At 34.7% G+C, this 21,382-nt stretch overlaps 1 protein-coding gene across 1 annotated transcript in view; it reads left to right on the forward strand.

The window, feature by feature from the left end:
* The window catches only part of LOC140141782 (neuropeptides capa receptor-like), a 52,623-nt gene extending 36,453 nt beyond the window's left edge, over positions 1 to 16,170 (forward strand). Inside the window, exon 2 of the mRNA XM_072163646.1 lies at positions 13,005 to 16,170. Within this exon, the coding sequence (XP_072019747.1) occupies positions 13,024 to 14,262 (1,239 nt within the window). The 5' untranslated portion in view covers positions 13,005 to 13,023 and the 3' untranslated portion in view covers positions 14,263 to 16,170. The remainder of the gene's footprint in view (positions 1 to 13,004) is intronic.
* The last annotated feature ends 5,212 nt before the right edge of the window (positions 16,171 to 21,382 follow it).

Below are 21,382 nucleotides of genomic sequence, written 5' to 3' on the forward strand. Positions count from 1 at the left end.
TAATTATTCATGTGATATAAACCGTGAATAGGATATACGACCTTGTGTTTGGATGGAGCTTTCATTTCCAACGCTATCGACAACACTAAGTCATGAAGTGGCACAGTTTATGCATTCATTACAATGTTTGGTAGGTTGTCAACAATGGGAATAATGATCAAAAAGGACATGTACTACAGGGCACGAATTAAAGCACTACTTCTAGATTTAAAAAACAAAAACAAAACCATGTATTTGAACCACTTATTTAAAACACCTGTTGAGCAAAGTATCATCGTGAATTAACTAATTGTTGATTATAGTATCGATTTAGATACTCGATATGCCCATGATAATGGAGTCAAACGGCCCATCATGTTATTGTTCATTTGATCATTTGATCAATGTAATTGATTGTAACAGAAATGTTTTACCTTGAGAGATGAGACGACCCAATTATAACGCTCACCGAGGAAACGAGTTCTGAAAAAATCTCTGCGCCTATAATCGTATAGATTGTGGGTTGACTGTGGTGTTAATAATTACTATTAATTATTATTCTTGTGTGTGATCATGGTGATACATGTGTAAACATTGGTAAATTCGACAATTAAAGGCTACAATGCTATTTAATTTTGTTAAAGATTAAAAAAAACATGTTCGTGGCACACATGAGTGTTTCTATACATAATTCAAGGTGGGAAACTTGAAGCATGGATGGTATTCCAATAATACCGTTGCTACATAATTTGCAGCGTTACATCATGAACATAATGAACTGTCCAATTATTATGCAAATACCTCATATATATTATAACACCCTGCATTACTTGGGTTTTAACATCGCTAATCATCCATTAAGTCATAATGTTAGCGATTATCATAATAAATGAAAATCGTCAAGAGAATGCACAAAGGTTGTAACTGCCAATGGAACGCAAGGCCACTTATACCTTTTTGCATTCTGCAGATGCACATAGATCCCAATGAAAAGTGTGTCAGTCCACTAATTTTGTAGATTATGAAACACGAGTCTCGTTTAATTTGGATGCCAGTGTTCATTATAGTATGTTATATACGCAGCTCTATCGAATAGTGTCAGCCCATTAATTTGGTAGGTTGTAAAACGTGAGACTCGTTTTTTCAGTTGATAGCTTAAAGCTTAAACGAGTTAAGAGTCAATTTATGGATAATTAATTGACATCTCGTACATACATGTTTTGAAGGGTAAAAATTTGGTTTTGTGTTGTGCTTCTTATATAAAATCAAATTCGTAATAAATGGCGGTGCAAACGCTTTTAAACTTTTTAAAATATGATTATATCTATGAAGAGTGTCATTCTGTTTGGTACTCGCGTATTTTTGAGAGCATTCAATATTTTAATTTTACGTTTAATTGTATAAGTACCTGGTCACGAATCCATCCAGGAACAGATATATTAATATATCATATCCACCATACCCTTCTTATCTTTATATCCTTAAGGTCCATTCCCAAGCCAATGTTTATTTCATCATTCAATCAATGCAACTGCTTTTAACAGCATTACTTCTCAATAACATATAACATCTTTCTCCCTGTGGAAGCTGTGACATATCAGTGGACTGCTTAATTATGAAACATATGCACGGAAGCGTATCTTTTTATTAACCTTCAATAGTGCGCTCATGTATGTATAATTTGACATAAAGTAGCAGTAGCAGTTATTTCTTAAATAACGTCCGGGTACCTTTTCCGGTAAAAATGAGCTGTTTTGACCTTTTATATATTAATAGGTTTTTGGTAAGTTTTGCGTAGCTTAAGGTTGTGATCCTCAATGGTGTTTATCTTTTAACATTATCCTGTAGAACAGCAACAGTTGCATTATGAAAGGTTGTAGTGTGTCTTTTTATTGGAAACAACGCTGAGTAACAGAAACGTGCACGGCATAATGTAACCTACAAACGTCAGGTTTAGTCGTGATTGAGGACAACCTGGAAACGATTAACTCGACATTCTATTAATAACATTGGGTCAAATTGTCTCATAATGGCATAAAGAAGTTAAGACGTCCCTGTAGTACGGATAACAAATTAGAGAATATAATACAAAAATCAATGCGCATAAATCGTATTAATTGTAGCTATTCTCCATACCCTTCTTATCTTTATATCGTTAAGGTCCATTCCAAAGCCAATATTTGTTTCATCATTCAATGCTTTTCAATGCAGTATTCCTTCTCAATAACAAATAGCATCATTCTCCCTTAGGAAACGGTGACATATCATTGGACTGCTTAATTATGAAACATGTGTACGCACGCGTATCTGTTTATTAACCTTCAATAGTGCGCTCATGTAGGTATAATTTGACATATAAGTAGCATGTGTTTCCTAAATGACGTTCGGCTACCTCTTCCGGTGAAAAACTGTCTACTTTGACCTTTTATATATCAATAGTTTTTTGGTGATTCTGTAGAACAGCAATAGGTTCTTTAGCTACTAGTAGTGTGTCTTTTTATTGGAAATAGCGTTGTGTAACAGAAACGTGCACGGCATAATGTAACCTACAAACGTCAGATTTAGTCTTGATTGAGGACAACCTGGAAACGATTAACTCGATATTCTATTTACATTGGGTCAAATTGTCTGATAATGGCATACCAAATTGGAGAGTATAATAAGAAAATCAATGAAAAAGATTAAGAATCTTGAATAATACCATATACTACCACCATCTTATTAAGTGTAGCTATTCTCCATACCCTTCTTATCTTTATATCGTTAAGGTCCATTCCCAAGCCAATATTTATTTCATCATTCAATGCTCTTTAACGGTATTCCTTCTCAATAACAAATAGCATCATTCTCCCTTAGGAAACGGGGACATATCACTGGGCTGCTTTATTATGAAACATGTTTATTAAACTTCAATAGTGCGCTTATGTAGTTATAATCCGACATATAAGTAGCAGTACCTCTTCCGGTGAAAAACTGTCTCTTTTGACCTTTTATATATTAATAATTGTTGGTATGTGTTGCGTAAGTTAAGGCTGTGATGCTAATCTTTTAACATTATCCTGTAGAACAGCAACAGTTTGATTATGAAAGGTTCTTTAGCTACTTGTAGTGTGTCTTTTTATTGGAAATAGCGTTGAGTAACAGAAACGTGTTCGGCATAAAGTAACCTACAACCGTCAGCTTTAGTAGCGATTGAGGACAACATAGAAACGATTAATTCAAAATTTAGGTTAAATTGTCTGATGTAAAAGAAGTAAAAATATGTGATGCGATCAAGCTAAATCAGTCGGAACTCGGAAATATTGATTTTGAGATATAGCATAATAAAGGAAATATTTCCTTTTGTTTTCTATTGTTTTGGAAACTCTTTAATTGCCCATATCTTTGGAACTGGTTGTTCATTTTCAATGGGGTTTTCTGCAAAACGCAGCTTTGTAATGATTTTTACAATCCTATAAGAAACTGAAAATTTAATATTTCCGAGTTCCGACTGATTTTGCTTGATCGTATCACATATGCTCCTGTAGTACGGACAATAGATTAGATACTATAACACAAAAATCAATGGAATAAAAACAATGAATAAACCGCTGTACCCGCATTTAAAATTGTAAATGCAAATGACATGTGCTTATGGTTAAAAGAACATATATGGTTAAATACGTTCTTTTGTGCGCTCTCTTAAGGAGTTACTAGCCTGAGATATCGCTGCCTTACCATAAGGTCACCACTCAAATAATGCACCATATCCATTATAACTGTTGATTTCTTTTTATGCGTCGTTGAACTCACAAGCAAATATATAACAGAGTGTCTGTCGTATTTGATATCAGATGCGAACGTCTTATTGAAAAGCTTTGCTTTCCGGCTAATTGTTACTTACGATGTGCTCATTGATGCCCTTTATTTGTATACAATAGTGCTGTTTCTTTGATTGTAAGTTTGCTTTGTGTACAGGTATATCACTTGGCAATCTGTATTTGTTGGTGTCCCGTTTTAATATCCGCTACAGTTCGATTTCCCTGCTGTCCGATGAAACTGTGCCAGACGTTTTGAGATGTTCTACAAGTATTAGGCTATAACCTATATTAAAACCCCGCAAAGATATTGAATTCCAACCAACCTGATATCTGGTTGCATGGTTTACCGATATTTACTATTCAGCTGATTGGCTAAAAGTAATCGCCCGTCGCTGGAATTTACTGAACTATAAATTCAGTATCAGGATTTGTGTTTTTCTGTGACAAGTACAATTAGAGGCTGGCGATGAAGATGGTACAAATTAGAATCTCTGGAATGTTTCGTGAAAGTTAACAGCTGTCGCAACAACCACTCGTCACGGACGTAGGTGGTGAAAAGGCTGTAAATCTTGTTTCTACACTTGGAAGTGAAATTGAGCATATCGTGATGGTTTTGGTTTACACGACATTTTCAATAACATATACAGGGTGTCCCAAAAGTTTCGTTACCATTTTGAAATGTCATATCTCTTGCAAAGATTAGGCGAAGGGAAATCAAAATATATATTTGGAAAGAGTCAATAAATACAATTATTGGATACCAAACATGGTATATACATTCTTCTTCCTCATTATGACATACATGTACAAGGCCGATCAAAATACACCTGAAATACACTATATCAATACTGGGGTGTGTGTGTGTTTCTCCTTGAGAATTGTGAAATTGAATTTTAAACTTCGCTCTTCATCTCCTTCACTAGTGAAATTGTGACGAAAACAAATCTGTTATTATTTGGTTTAGAATGATGGATTAAAATCATTTATTCCAAGAATGTCCAATCTGATGTATGCAAATAGCAAGTTTACCCTTGGCACTTATTATGAAGCACCAAATATAGATCAGATTTGAATAGTTTATACTTAGACTTTGGAACACTTTAAATAGAAGACAAGTGATTTATAGTTATACATTAAGAAGAACGGTACTTATGTTTAATGTTATCCTCCGTCTGTTCTCGTCCATCGTGAATTATTAATAGTTATGTCCAGGTGGAGTAGTCTTATAACAGAGCACAGAATAGAAGGATGGAATATTACACAACTTAAGACGATAGCTTTTATACTGGCTTAATATCTGAATAAAATCAAACACAAGTATATACACATATCATGGTGTTGAATATAATCTTGATAGTCTGTCTGTCTGTCTGTCTGTCTAATATTACAATTGAAATGAATGTGAGGAATTGGTCTGGCTGTTGAGACGACGCAGTGAATCTGCATTAGATGGATTTGCGCTTAATATGCCTAAATTTTAGTCCCCATAGGTCATTTATTGCTTATTATTAGGTTTACAAACGTCTGCTTGTGGTTCTATCGTAGATTCTGGTTCTCATTACACGTACCTTCGTAAGGGACGCACCATTCCACGTCCAACGGTGGGCCGGAAGTTTTTGAAGAAAAAACCTTCCACCACTACATGAGCAAAAACACATTTCCCCACTTTCACTAAAAAAAAACTTCCTCCACCAACACTACCAAAAAAAGAAAAAAATACCCATTAAACAACATAAACACGGGTAATACCTAATGTTTAAAAAGAAATGCGTATTTTTAGCTGTTAACACGTTTTACAAATAACATTTCATTTTATTTCAAAAACAATGTATTTTCATTTCTGGACAGAATTATGTTTACTTGGAATAATTGAAACGTTTTTCACGTATTCTATTTGAAATATAATAGCATTACATTATCACATATTGTTGCTGAAACCCAGTTCTCAGAAGCACACAAGGGAAGCTAATATTACAATACATCTGAATAGCATGATGGATCCAATTACTAAAATATCTCTATCCAGGGTAAGACCTAACTCTTTCCCGCCTCGGCAGTGACTTTTTACCTTTTAACAACTTCAAAATACAAAATTGATAATAATTATTGACCGCAGTATTACAAGTATTCCATCTCAGCACCCATATAAGATGGCGGTTTCAAATAACAAAAATAATTTCAGTTCTGGTCATTTAATATCATGCCCCAAACATCTCGTAAAAATCGCAGTCAATTTTGGGATGGAATCAGTACCTGAAAGACTATCTGGTGATGAGCGGACCACGCCTTAGCTCAGAAACCGCATGACATCCAGTTAAACACAAACGCGCTAGAAAAAGGATTTAAGATGTTCTTTACTATGCAAATAACCTATTTTATTGTCCCACAGAACTTGTGCATCTATCGGGGACTAACCTTTTGTTATGCTAAGTACCCTTCCGAATTCGTTGTGTTGAAGGTCCAGCTTTACATACATCAGTGAACATCAAAAGAGGAGCTATAGGCTGTTGCCCTAAGTCAAAAAATGACACGGAATATCTGGCGCACTTATAATTCTGTCGGACCGTTCTCGTTCCCAAGACGCAATAATATGCTTTAGAGAACGGTGGCTCTTCCTAGGTCATGTAACAATCTCCAGTTCATATCCGCAATGCTCACAATGTTTGAGAATGTTACTTGACTGTAATTGTTTATTTTTGGACAAATTGCAGCATTTCTGGAAAGTAGAATACGCTACCTATTATATTGACAGCAGTACGTAATAAGAACATATCTAGCAGGTTTTGGCATTTGGAGGAGAATTTACACGTGTCATTAAAAACAATGTAACAATACCAGACAATCGACAAATATAACCGAAAATTATCATAACATGCTGTTTTCATGTGGTAAACGAGTTCTCAGAATCACACGAGGTAAGCTCATAATGCAATACATCTTTATAGCAAAATGGATCCAATTACTAAAATATCTACATCCCGGGTAAGACACCTAACTCATTCCCCCACGGCAGTGATTTCTAACCAGTCAACAGCTTCAGAACGCAATATTGATAATAATTATTGACCGCAGTATTACTAGTATTCGATATCTCTGTAACGTCTCATCACCGGTATTGGATGGCGGTTTCGGATAACACAGGAGCAATAAGTTCAGTTCTTGTCTAGATGATTGCAAACGGATTAATGGATAATGAATCAAGAGCAGTCTCACAATGGAAGGTAGACCAAAAGCTTAGAAAGACGAGGGTTAAAATAGACTTTGCACGCTATCAAAAGTTCTGAAAAATATAATACGCTGCTGTTATTCCCAATCAAGTGTCATGGTTTTTGATTAAAAAGTATACAACTGTGAAATGCTTTGTATAAGATGTAGCCGTAAAACATTAATCACTTATCTACGTCATTTTTTTCTGACTGTACTTTATGTGTTTTTTTAATTATATATACTGTTCGATAGTATGGTGCATCAGTTACCAAATGTTCTATAGTGAGAATAATTGGCCATGAACGATAAGGGCGTTATAAGTAAAAATCAGCATATCTAAGTGTTCCAACAAATTCTCAGAAGCACGTGAGGTCACCTGATACATCTTTATAGCAAGATGGATTTAATTACCAAATTATATTGGATATCCATCCAGGGTAAGAGACCCAACTCATTCACCCTCGGCAATGATTTCTTACCATTCAACAGCAGCAAAATACAAATTGATATTAATTATTGACCGCAGTATCACAAGTATTCCAAATCTGTATCATGTCTCATCACTATATTGGATGTCGGTTTCAGATAACAGATGAGCAATAAACTTAGCTCTCGTCTTCATCTTCTGTAGATGATTGCAAACGGGATCAATGGATTATAAAGAACGGTGGCATCCCGATGGGAGGTACTTGGAGCGAGTTACTTGCGGCTGTCCTCGGCTCATTTGTTTTATTTCCATATTTTGAAAAGTAGAATAAGCTTCTTATCACGAATTGTACGTCAGACCATTTCTACTATAGATTTGGACATGTGTATCAGAATACACAACATTACTTTCCACTAATACATATGCTATGACAATATTAAATTAGTAATCAAATTCGGGCTAAAACAATGAGGAGGAGGCGATGGTTTAAGCAATCTTTTAGATTATTGAAAATGTCTTAACATATGTATTGATTTCTGCTTACCTAATTAAAATATTAAAATATTTTTGATAAGCTAACCACCGCATATAGTCGCCAATTTGATACCGCGGGGTTTTAACAGTGTTTTGACCGCAATTAAGCTGCTTTACCTATTATATTCCTGTTCGCTGATAGTGTTGCAACACAGTACTGTCGCCAATACCAAAGTGAGAAAGAGTGATAAACAATATCTGTTGCATCAACAGTATACAAACTTGTTTTCTGCACCCACAATCCATTTATAAATGAAGATCGGAATTCTAGTAATCTATTATTCAAAGATATTTCGTGCAGTATTCTACAAGCAAGGTCAATGGAATGTATACCATACGTGTATCGTAAATTCATGGCACATATTTGTGAACTCGATTTTGAGTGGAAAGCCTTGAAGTCTTCGTATTGTTGCACGTGATGGTTGGCATTCTTGAAACCCGTAGGCATTAAAGTTTCCGTTACATGTCTTTGATTGATAAAATGTAGCAGAGCTTACCGAGTTCAGTGACTAATATATTAAAAAAATTGCATTTTCGTTTTGTTAAAAGCAATACTCATAACAACATAATTCATTGCTTTAATTTGGTAATGTTTGAGTACCTGGGGTTTAAGTTGATTGTACTTGGATCCGTTTGTAATAAACTATTAAACTTAAAGCTAGAGATTAAACATATGCAGATTTGTTCTTAATGGATTGCAAAATTCATGTTGTGGACTTGTTTTTCGTTTCCCGACCATCATCTGAATTATAATCAATGGACTAATAAAGCATATTATTCATACCTGTTTTGCCTCAAAAATCGTTAACATGGCCTTGAAAACTCACGAGAATTCATTATTCTGTGTTCACTAATAGGAATGTGATTAACATTAAAATTCTCCATTAAAAATTAATTTCTAGAAATGATTTTATCAACATCAAAAGTACAGTATACATTTCAATTATTTCGAAAACTTGTTGGTTGTATTGGTCAAACGAGAAAACAACATGAGCTTGCATCCAAATTCACAAGTTATTATTATATACCTAAAAGGATGTCATAATTAGCAGCCAATAGCTTCATTCTTTAGAGCGAATTTAAGACCTCAGTCGTTGAAATCGTCAAGAAATAAAGACACTGTCATCTAAAATTCCAAGGAAGATGCAAATTCAAAGGTTGCATATTGATCAACTGGATGCCCTTTTGATTTGTACAAAAATCGTTCTTGAACATGAAAATTACAGTTGCTTTCCATTGGTTAGAACATTAAAATGCACTTTTTGATTTCGTTCATTCCTTGGAATTTTGATGACCGTTTCTTTAATTCTAAACCGCTAATTCAGGATATACAGGGGTGAACATAACTGTCTGAAGGTCTGCATCACAAAAAAGACTCGCAGCATATGACAACACAGTGTTGGAACACTATAAGCGAACATGAATATAATACGCAAAGCAGCTAAATTGCGGTCAAAACACTTTTAACCCTGAGGTAACAAAGTGGTGACTATATGCTGTGGTTAGTTTATTAAAAATAGTTTAATATTTTAATTTGGTAAACAGAAGGGCTGCATCTCAAATTACATGCAACATATGACAACAACCACGTGTTACAAATAATGTATTAATGTAAGGGACATATTATAGTATTTTGTTATCTATAGGAAATAATTATTATAACTAAATAGCTACTTTTACAGCAGTTTTACGATTACGAATAACGAGAACAGATCTTCCCAAAGCATTAGTCTGTGCCATTTATATAATCATATTTAATTACATGTTTTCATTATTATGAGCTGTCATTAGCGCACATTGTGTGACAGTATTATAAGTCAATTTGGGATGCAATTAAGAACTGTGTGAATTTTGATTAATAACATGGATAATTTTGATAATATGTGTTTCAAATTTCACTTTTATCGTATCTAAATGCATGATGCAATTATCATATTAACACATCTGAATGTCAAGAATGCTATCCTTATTTTTATATAAGTAAATAAGTAATACATTTCACTAATTATGCATCCTAATTTTGAATACAATTATAGTCACGAAAGAATAGAAAAAGAAAGGACAAATTAGAAAGAATACGAATAAATATAGTAAAAATGTGTTTTGTAACACATTCCTTGTTGTTAGCTTAGTAATTAGTTTAAATCTGCAATTACGTCCATAGGTTTTTATTACTTAAACATAATGAACGAACCCAACACGCTAATACTATTCATGCAGTAATAGTGAGATAATATTATACTAGAGAGGTAACTGGTCTGACATTTCCAATAATTATGAGCCTTAAGAATTGCCAGTAAAACTATTTCAGAAATCCACGAAAAGCACACGTCATTTGCCGGTGATGTACTGATGTAACAAGAAAATAATACCACATTAAATGGCAACAGTTGCAATACGCATTCTTTCATTACACGGCTATCTATTTAATGATTCTAATCAAAAGACATTCTTGGTATCAAAGCAATCACATTCTATTATGTTTGTCATAGCAAGCTGTCACGTATAATAGCCTTAAGTATCAGATAACAAATATTAAATTGCGTACTTCCACATCAGCTGAAATAAATGCTCGGTCTGTCATTAGACTTTAAACGGGAAAATATAATGTTTGAAAACCAAGTATCACGCAGAAATCCAACATTTTGACAATATCAGTAATGTAGATGAAAATTTCATCTGAATAATTTGATTGGTGGATTTTATATCAGCCTTAAAACCGATAAACATAGTTTCTACAAACATATGTATGTATAAATATTGTTATTATATGTTCAATAAAATTCAATCCCGTTATCTTCCCCAGACCATAATCATCATAATGATGAAATTCTTGATTTTATCTCTAATCATAAAACCTTTTAGCAATCCCATTTTCTAGATATGAGATTCTATTGATAAAAATGCACAAAAACTGTGGCTAGATATTACTAGATGTACACTAAGATATGATGGATATGATAACATCTTCAGACTTATTAATATCTTCCACGATTCTCAATAGAAGTTTTTACTAAAGCTTACTTTGAAATCCAGTCGATGATGTCGATAGCGAAGTTTGATATTGTTTTTAACCTTGAGAATCGATCGTTCCAAATAAACGATTCGTCCCATTGGTGTTAAGATTTCAATCGAATCGCTATACTAGCAACTCGATTACAGTTTCCACTAATGCGTCAACACTAAGGGTGTGACTTAATGGGTATCGCGCGTCCGGGTACATAATGATAGATGTAATTTACGGGGCAGTATCATCTTTGATCAGGTGACCCCGAGTTTAAGAAGTACTCAAGTGCCATTTGACGACATTGAGGTATTGATAGCTGTGAAGCCTTTAGGGGTCAGACTTCTTATCCAAATTTTGATCTATTTGACCACATACAATAGAGATCACGCGAGGGGTCAATTGGGTCAAAAAATCAGTATTATTTACTTAAACTTTTTGTCAAATTTTGGTTAGTCATATCTGTAACACTTAAGTCAGAAGTTATGGTCAAAGGTTAAACGAGGTTGAATTTTGTATTCCTCTCAATATTGGCATTTCAAAAATACTTTTAACTTATAGTGTTATTAAATTATAAGACGAATACATTGGCTTCAAACTTACCCATGGCTGTAATGGATGAAGGACTAAAGTGCAAGATATTGATTATTGGTTGTAGAAAATAGAGAGTGATAAGGTGAATATACAGCTGTAAAAAGAATAATATAAGTATGATATTTTCCCTGCAAGTTTTAGTCCAAGATAATAGACTTTGTGAATTGCAGATCAATTTCAAAACTTTAAACTCACTTTTCTCAAAGCTGATATTTTATAATTTAGCTTCACACAATTCTGTGTAAAAGATACATTGTAATTCTTTCCAAACTGCTGACATCCGACAATTTCCAATCTATCATTAAAACCAATTTTTGATTGACAAGGTAATTATCCTTAATTTCTGAAATCTTACATAAAAGATGCAATTTGTAATATATCTAAGAGGTAATAGCCTGTTTCTTTTCACTTTAAATTCTTGTTTTACAAATTAGGTTACCTAGTTAGAAACGTAATTATCTCCCTGACTGAACCTAGTTGTGGTTCATTACTTATTAGAAAAATATTTACATCAAACATTGTATGAGTATACGTGCATGAATTATAAATTGAGAACTGTTTATAAGTTGTATTTGAAATTGAAATGTTGCATTTCAAATTAAAATGCTTGGATGTAAAGTAACCTATATATTTTAAATTGGAGATCAACAAAAAAAAGTATAGTCAATCTTGTTTATAAGCGCATTAAAATTCAGATACATTGCTGTACCTGTCAAAGTAAAGTGTTGTTTCGGGTATTGATAAAAGTGACTTGCATTTTATATATTAGGGAGAAGGCTCTTGAGGTGGCATGTGACGACTGCAAAAGACCATTTCTCCAAGTATTTACACTCGACTTCTTTAGGAAATACATCAGATATTCTGCTTTCGAATGTCGTATCTCATGCGCGATATTCACACTCGTTCAGAAGAATATCCCACCTAGTACTCTCTAGGACGTATGGAGGAAATAATAAATAAGTTGGCTGTAAACCCGTTTAATGGTGGTTAATCATAGACTTTACAGTGTGTATCAAAATGAGTGGAATGTACCCATCAGTGTTGATGTTTATGAAAAAGTATGCTTCTTTTTAGAAGTTGAATCCTCTTAAAATGACAATAATTTAGAGTTAGTTTCAATAACAATATCAGTAATATACAAATCATCTGAATCTTTTATTGAATTTTGATGTAGGATTTTTGTCTATTATACTTATTATGTTGGTACATTAAATTCTTACATATGCTTTGATTAAAATATATGAACAAAATTAAAATAATTAGAAAGCAAAATTTTATTTCTACGATACTTTAATTTGGTACACCGGAGCGCTTTCATCGGGTCAACCGGCGTCTTCAGCGAATGATATTGCTCTGAAGTTTAATTTTGATTTCTATTTACGTTTACCACTATGTATGAATGTACATCATTATATTAAAATAATTATTGTCTTCAACTTTCTCTTTTGTCTCATTTCAGAAACGCCTCAGGAATCCAGATGGCTTCAGGTGCAGACGGAGATTTTGAGCTAATGACCAGCGACAGGCCTGGTCCAGGTTATGTTGAAGTCAACAATACTAAACTAAGCAACACAAGTGATACACCAAGTAATGTGATCAACATCGATAGTGCCAATGCTCCCATGATGCTCTATTCCCCTACAGACAAGGTGCTGGTTACCGTCATAATGCCCATGATATTCACTATAGGCGTGCTTGGAAATGCCGCTATCATTATTGCATTTTTCAAATGTAAATACATGAGAACTGTTACGAATCATTACCTAGTAAGCCTCGCCTTTGCAGATATGACCTTTTTACTGTTCGCTGCTCCGCAATTTTGGATCCAGTATTTCACGTCACCTCTAGTAGCAGACAGTACTTATATGAGTTTAGTTTACTGCAAGCTAGGGTATTACTTCACCGATACGGGTATACTGGCATCAGGGTTAACTGTAATCATTGTAACAGTAGAACGCTACCTTGGAACCTGTTGGCCTTTTAAATTTCGCCGTTTCAGCTCCAAACGAAGAACGATTATGATATGCATATCTCTCTGGATCGCCTGTGCAATTTATAAAATCCCTGTCTTGTATTTTGGTACAAAAGTAAAGTATTCACTAACGTGGGATGTAGATCCAATTGGACTACCACCTCATATGCGACCTCAATCGGTACAATATTGCAATTATTGCTTTCCAAAGTCAGAACCTAACTGCAATCGTTATAGGAAGTCGCTGAGTTTCGATCAAATCATATTACTTTCCGTCATCCCGCTTACATGTATTTTGTACACTTTAATAGTGGTAGAACTTCGTCGTTCAGCAAATGCAAAAATCATAGCAGAGGACAAAAATGCTATCCGCACGAAGAAACAAGTTGTACGTATGCTCATTGTAACAATTGCACTATACGCCATTTGTATTACACCTTTTCGTGTTCTTAATCTTTTCGATATTTTTGGATACAATATACCACCTAAATTTATATGGATTCTTGTCAACATAAGTAGAATAATGATGTACATTAATTCGGCTACAAATCCATTCATATACAACGTCATGAGTGACAAATGTCGAAGAGCATTTCGGGAGTGCTTTTGTTTTTGTATTCCCGGATGTGAAGCAACTCGTCAATTCGGCACCGTCAGTTCAGCACGTCAAGTGCGCATGTCAAGATCTACAATGCGTACAGCGCTTGATAACCCGGATAGCGATCACAACAAAGCCAATGTTTAACATTAAAAGAGATACGTGTATAATAGAACATTGCTCGATGTTTAAAATCTTTATAATGTTGTTGCATTCTAACATGTTTATGAAAATGAAAAGACGCCAAATATAATCATACATTTGAAGCCTTCTGTCCTTTCGAAGATACATTTAAGAGAAAAAGTAATTAATGTGCAAGTACTATACAATGTAAGTATATTGCTATATATCAGAAAGGTAACATATTCTTAAGTATTTCTTGTGCCATAACCCTACCCTCCACTCCTGTACTGCCCTCAATCATGACCGTATATAATGGTATGTTTATTCCTCCATGAGGAAACACGCGTCATATAGCCAACATGGTATGCACAGAAGTAACATTACTTTGTTTTATGATTTTTCTTGCTTTTGAAAAATGTTTAGGGATGACTTCAAAACCCAACCGCTGGATCAACCGCGGGCGCCCTTCTAGAATTGGACCTGTTAAGGCACCGGCGGCTAAGTATTGAAATCATACCAGAGCCAATACAGATTTTTTACTCTTCTTAAGGATAACACCATTCAAGAGTATATAAATAAAAAGTGTTTGTGTTCTATAATGGTGGTATGTTGCAATGCATTTTATCCAATACAAATCATAAATACAAATAATGTGAAGATGATGCGACATACAGGGTGAGTAAAAAAAGTGCAATAGAGCAAAGAATCGATATTTATGCAAGAACCAAGTCAAACTGTCCCATTATTGAAAAATTTTATAAATGCCACACTCAAAAGTCACCTTCTGTGAAAATATGAAGTGAATCGCGACTACAGTTTAATTTTTATAAGTCCTTTCGCTGCGATACCCAATTTCTTTATTTGTCCACGAGATACCATGTATTTTGAATGAGAGCACACAATGCACGGTAAAGGCATTGGCTCTGAAACTGACATCAACTTAAAAAAGGTTAATTTTTGTGTTATTCTAATTTCTTTTTTTTCTGTTCAAACAAACTTTCTAACATTACTTTAAGGCCTTCATACTTCACTCGACTCCAACTCCAGTTTTTTAATCCCAATATGTCCAACTTACTGGATATTTTGTAATTCACTCCACTTCAATTTGCGCGCATTTTATTTTGGCATTTGAAAAAACCCGCCTACAAATTTGTATGTTTTTGATTAAGAATAAACATCTTTAAAGTAAAAGTAAAATGAAAATAACAACAAATAATGTTTCCTTTCCTTAAAAAGGACCAAGGGCAATAACACGTTGGGTGCTCCGTTTAATTTCAATGCCAATGAGATTAAGAAAATGGCAGTTGATCCAAATCTACCTTACACAGACTGCGCTGACATTCAAATTTTAGATGTCTCTTGGAAAAACTTTAAAATTGGGTATCGCTATAAAATGTGTCATAAAAACAATACGGTAAATGCTAATTCCTTTATTTCTTCACACAAGGTTGCTGATGAATATATCACATATAAAATGTTTTCAAACCTAAAAGGTTCAACTCGGTTCTTTAATAAAAATGGATTCTTTTCTCTATTGCACTTTTTTTTTACTCACCCTGTACCAAGATACTACCAAAGAGAGACAATAATATGAATCAAATTCTGGACTAACCAACGATTTTTGTTCAGTAACGTTGTGACCCGTTCACCGGGTCTTCACTAGACTGCACAAAGACATGGCTGATGGTTTGGTTACGTGATGGTAATCAGCGAGAAAGTAGTTTCACGGTGGGGACCCAGGGGTGTGTTAGCAGGAAACGGAGGCCGATTACGTGACCAAACCATCAGCAAAGTCTTTGCGCAGTCTGATGAAGACCCGGTGAACTGGTCGCAACGTTACTGAAAAAAAAAATCGTTGGTGAGTCCAGAATTTGATTCACATTATTGTCTATTTTATACTACTGGATGACTCAAAACATTCATAATTTTACATGTATAAAATAAATGTTGGTATTTATACAGCGCCTTTCACATGTGAACATGTACCAAAGCGCTTTACATTTATTCCGCTGTCATTAGAATATGTCAGCTGCCATACAATGCCCAAGGCATGCTCATACCTTTGGGCGGCGCTCAATGGACAGTATTCATAACAGCTCCCCATTTCACACCTTGGTGGAGAGGAGTAATCGAGATAAAGTGCCTTACTCAAGGGCACAACACGATGGCGTCGCCGGGGCTCGAACCCGCAACCTTCCGATTATGAGTCCTAGCCCGTTCCGCTCGGCCACCGTGCTCCCTACTAGCAAAGACTTAATGACAGTAACCAACAGTGTCAGTTTCATTGACTGTATTGACGCAATACTAGTATTTACCTCACATACCGTACCGACAATTTGTTTAATTTTTACTAACACTGAATATGCTGAATTTGACCTATGACCCAATCAGACTATTAATGTTACTTGTTACCTGACACTACGATACGACTATGCTCCGGACTATGCTTTGTCTGAAATTTGACTTGGCGTACCATGTACCGTTAAAGGTATTATAGCAGTATAATTAATACTTTATGACCAATGCTTTTGATGAAGTTTAACACGATTATATGATTTGACCGGACTAGACTAGTGACCAATATCTTTTAAAACAATCTGCTCAAACAATCAAGTTGTAATATAAACGCACCACAACCACACACCCTACACTCTCGTAACATAGCACAACATTCAACATTACAAATTGGAAGACAACACATAACACAAATATACAAAATGAACACATAAAAACGCAGCACAAAAGGCCCGACAGAACACGACATTACACTGCTACTGACACAGTACCACCACACCGCGAACACACCACGACATGCAACACAACGCACAAGTGCACACTGAACATGCTGAACGCGGAATGACCGGTCCACTCATTATGAGATTACCCACTCACATGTGGGCGCAACCATTCATATAAGACAAACAGCTAATTACCACCAAGTATTTTACACTCTTCACTGGTTAATTTTGAGTGACCTCCCAAAAAGTGCTTAGCAATGTAAGCACCTTTTTAAATCTCAACGATTTCTCTCGAAAGAAAGTCAAGTACTTTACTCAAACCGTGGATTTCATTGAAGTAGTTTATTCAAGTATAGTACAAGCATAATTCCATTTGATTTTCTCGAGACAGTGACGTCAAGGCTTTGGCGCAAGTGTTTCATGTCTCAAACAATATTAGACAGGATTAGATTTTTGTACGTAGACGTGGTATGCGAATGCCTTACGTCATGTTGATGCAATTCAGGAATACTGATTGGTTACATCGGTTGAAGTAACACTGATATCACGCGTTCACGTACCAGTAACATGCCCAAGTGCAAAATATCCAATCCTCACTACTGTCTGTACACATAATATGTATGTTCACGTGATAGTGATTTGTTTTTGATGGGATAATAATCTGTGATTATATGCGACGGCTGTACGCGTGACGAATAGTTGATGTCGACCAAGTGTACCGATTGATAACATGCAGGTAACATATAAACGGATGAATATTTAATCCGGTTAGATACCGCTGAATTTCGTCTACAGGTGTTTTTTTTTGACGAAATAGAATAGAAGAAGACACTCTTCGCAAAAACATTATTTGGAGTTTGAACAACTATATTACTGATACAGATGGCTGTACAAGTATTATTGTAGGACCAAACCATTGTTAAGTATTTGTGGAGGCCCTTTCGTCTCTTTCGTCAAAACAAACCCTCGTTTAGAGGCATATATGCTTGTAGACGTAATTCTACGGTGTATAATCAGCACAATAAGCAGTTCATGAAACATTACCTTACAGCCATCATGATAATAAACGCAAGAGTATTATGCTTTATTTGAAATATCACCGACGGTAAAAGATGGGAAAATAACCATGTTTTGAAACTAACACTGATGGAAGATTCAAAAGTTGCAATCCTATTGGTTTTTACCCTTGTACACATCAATAGGGATGTAACTTTTGAATCTGTGCCTTCTATCGGTTTTAATTTCTGCATTATTTGCCGTCATCGACCCTCACGTTGGCTATAAAGGCATGGTTTATGAACTGTACCTCAATCCCAATCGTGTTATTTATTGTGCTGATCGTACTGTGGCAATTGAATTAAGAAATCACGTCACCTACTCGTGAAGAGAATGATGTTATTACAAATCATAATTGAAGACCTGAGCGCAAGAAGACCGTAAGTCCACTTGGCCCCTCAACATGTATACACTAAAGTTAAGTATAGTTTCTTAGGGTTTTATAATGTTTAATACATGTTCCAGGGTAAAAACATCATGAAAGGTTGTGAAAGATTTGTTTTGGCCCCTGAACATGTATAAAACATTTCCAAACTATACGCAACTATACACAACTTTAGTGTATACATGTTGAGGGGCCAAGTGGACTTACGGTCTTCTTGCACTCAGGTCTTCAATTGTACTTCATATTAATTTCTGTTTCTGGGCGTATTGCTTTATAATTAGCCAATCAAATGAAAATTACCTTATAGGGATCATCAATAAGACCAGGCATTCAACCATGGGTCTCAAACATTTATATTAAGTGCAGAGAACTGGCAACGTCACACCAAGCCTACTTTAACAAAACATTTAATAAGGAAACCATTTTTATATGTTATAAATTGGTCATGAGAAAATAAACATCTCTGTCAAATATTGGTTTGAAAGGTATCTACTTGTACAACAACGCCCAAAGCAATCCCGTTCCAATCATAATAACTTCACTTTATATAAATGCTGCACAGCAAATGTAAAATATATTGGCGAAAACATGTTAACAAACAATGTATTGTGCATCGTTAACTTGGTTTACCAGGGCTGTATATTAAAGAATGTTTATTTTTCAAAAATTAAGAAATATGTAACACTGAAAATAAACTATGCGAAGCTCGAACATAATAATTGTAATATTGCGTATCATTTTGGTTTAATCTTCCATGCATTAAGGGATCTAGAATGAGCGTTCATGGCGTTTCGACAGTATTTTTGTGGAACATGAGAGCACCTCAGACGTATCGAATTGCATTCTGAATACGAAGCATGTCTTTCTGATATCAAATAATTTTCATTTTTGAAATTCACGATATAATACAAATTTTATGACAAATTATTAAAATTTGATATTTTTCAAATTTTTGATATAAAACAGTCCTCGAAATAAATTTTATAAATCTAATGATATATTCTTAAAGTGTATGTAGCTGGGAGGAAAAGCCGACGATCAATTGAAAAATTTGACCTTTTATATTGAAGATATGGATTTTTTTTCCCAAAAAGACCTTTTTTTTGGTGTTTTGAGGAAAATCCATATCTTCAATACGAAAGGTCAACATTTTCAATTGATCGACGGCTTTTCATCCCACCTACATACACTTTAAATATAAATCGTCAGATTTATTAAGTTTACTTCAAGTACTGTTAAATATCAAAAATATCAATTTTTAATGATTTACCATAAAATGTGTATTACATTGCGAATTTCAAAAAATCAAAATTATTAGATATCAGAAGGACATTCTTCGTATTCAGAATGCAATTCGATATGTCTGATGTGCTCTAATGTCCCACAATAAATAATGTCCAAACGTTCATACCCCTTTCCTTAACTCAACACTGATTAAATACAATGCTGGGTACTTTTTGTTTGGTACCAATCATTCAGTTGCAAATACTACATCCGTGTTTTTGACAGTAGAGAGATTGCGATTTCCAAATGTAGGTATCGGACGTCCGTTGATCTATTCAAAACCACTCTCCTGTATCGAAGCGAGGTCACGTATTTAGCCTGTTTTGAAGATTTTCCACGTGCGAAATAAACGTAGATATATCGTTGAAAATGCACACAATTTGTCCATTTCACAATATGTTAAAGACAGTCAATGATGATGAATATACGAAGGAAAGTGTAATTACTATTATGATCCTTTTTGTTTGTAACAAATCATTATAATAAAGGTACAGCGATGTGTTGAAAATCGACTAAGTTGATACGCGATGTCCATACGCAGAGATTGCCCATTTAAATGTGTGTGATACATTGCGTACAAAAATGACATTGCGATTTCCCATTTTGGATTCCAACGTAGTATAAAACGCAGATGCTACGTTGAACTATGCTGATTTTACTTCATGTCGAAGTTCATGCAACGCGCCCAAATTTCAGGACGAAAATGTCTCATTTTGAAAGTAAAGTCATGATATATGGATGTCGTGATCTTTAATCTACCAAAATATATGTTTTGGGGCAACTATAATATTAAGGGAGTACAAAAAAACAATTAAGTTTAAGCAGCATGTTAAGTCAAAATCAAAAGCGGGCTGTTTGAATTAGGCAGAGACTCAGTAGCCTGCGCTTACTATTATTTTTCAATCACTGCCCTCTATCGACCTAGATTAGATTAGATCAGATATTATAGTCTTTATTCCAGCCGACTTGTTCTCCTTGAATAAGCATAATCCAGTTTGGAACCGAGACTAGCAATATTTAACACCGTATTAACGTACGTAAAAACGTACGTAAAAACGAACGGTCCACGTGCTGCGTTTGGAACATCGCAATCTCTCTATTGCGATTTCCCATTTTGGATTCCAACGTAGTATAAAACGCAGATGCTACGATGAAATATGCTGATTTTACCTCATGTCGAAGTTCATGCTTTTTGAAAGTAAAGTCATGATATATGGATATTGTGATCTTTAATCTAACAAAAAATATGTTTTTGGGCAACTATAATATTTAGGGAGCCCAAAAATACAATTAAGTTTAAACACCGTATAAACGTACGTAAAAACGTACGGTCCACGTTTGCTGCGTTTCGAACATCGCAATCTCTCTAGTGTGTGATAAAGACTCCCTATCCATGTTTTAATTTTATGAGCCCTGAATGAGTTAAGGTTGGTCTGAACCCTGGAATTATGGAAACTTTCGGGCCTCATAACTTCTAAATTGTTGGTCTAAAGTATATAAAAGTATACATATTTAGAATGGCAAAGACTTGATAAGTTCATCTGAGAGGTCAAATTTGGGCCAAAATGGCACTTTTGGCTCAAAATCTAAAATAATGGTTTTTGGCCCACTTCTTTTTTGTGCACCGTAACAAAAAATTCTTGGGCCAAAATTTTTGAAACTAATTTTTTAAAACTAGATC

Source organism: Amphiura filiformis, chromosome 20, assembly GCF_039555335.1.
Source record: "Amphiura filiformis chromosome 20, Afil_fr2py, whole genome shotgun sequence".
Taxonomy (NCBI): domain Eukaryota; kingdom Metazoa; phylum Echinodermata; class Ophiuroidea; order Amphilepidida; family Amphiuridae; genus Amphiura; species Amphiura filiformis.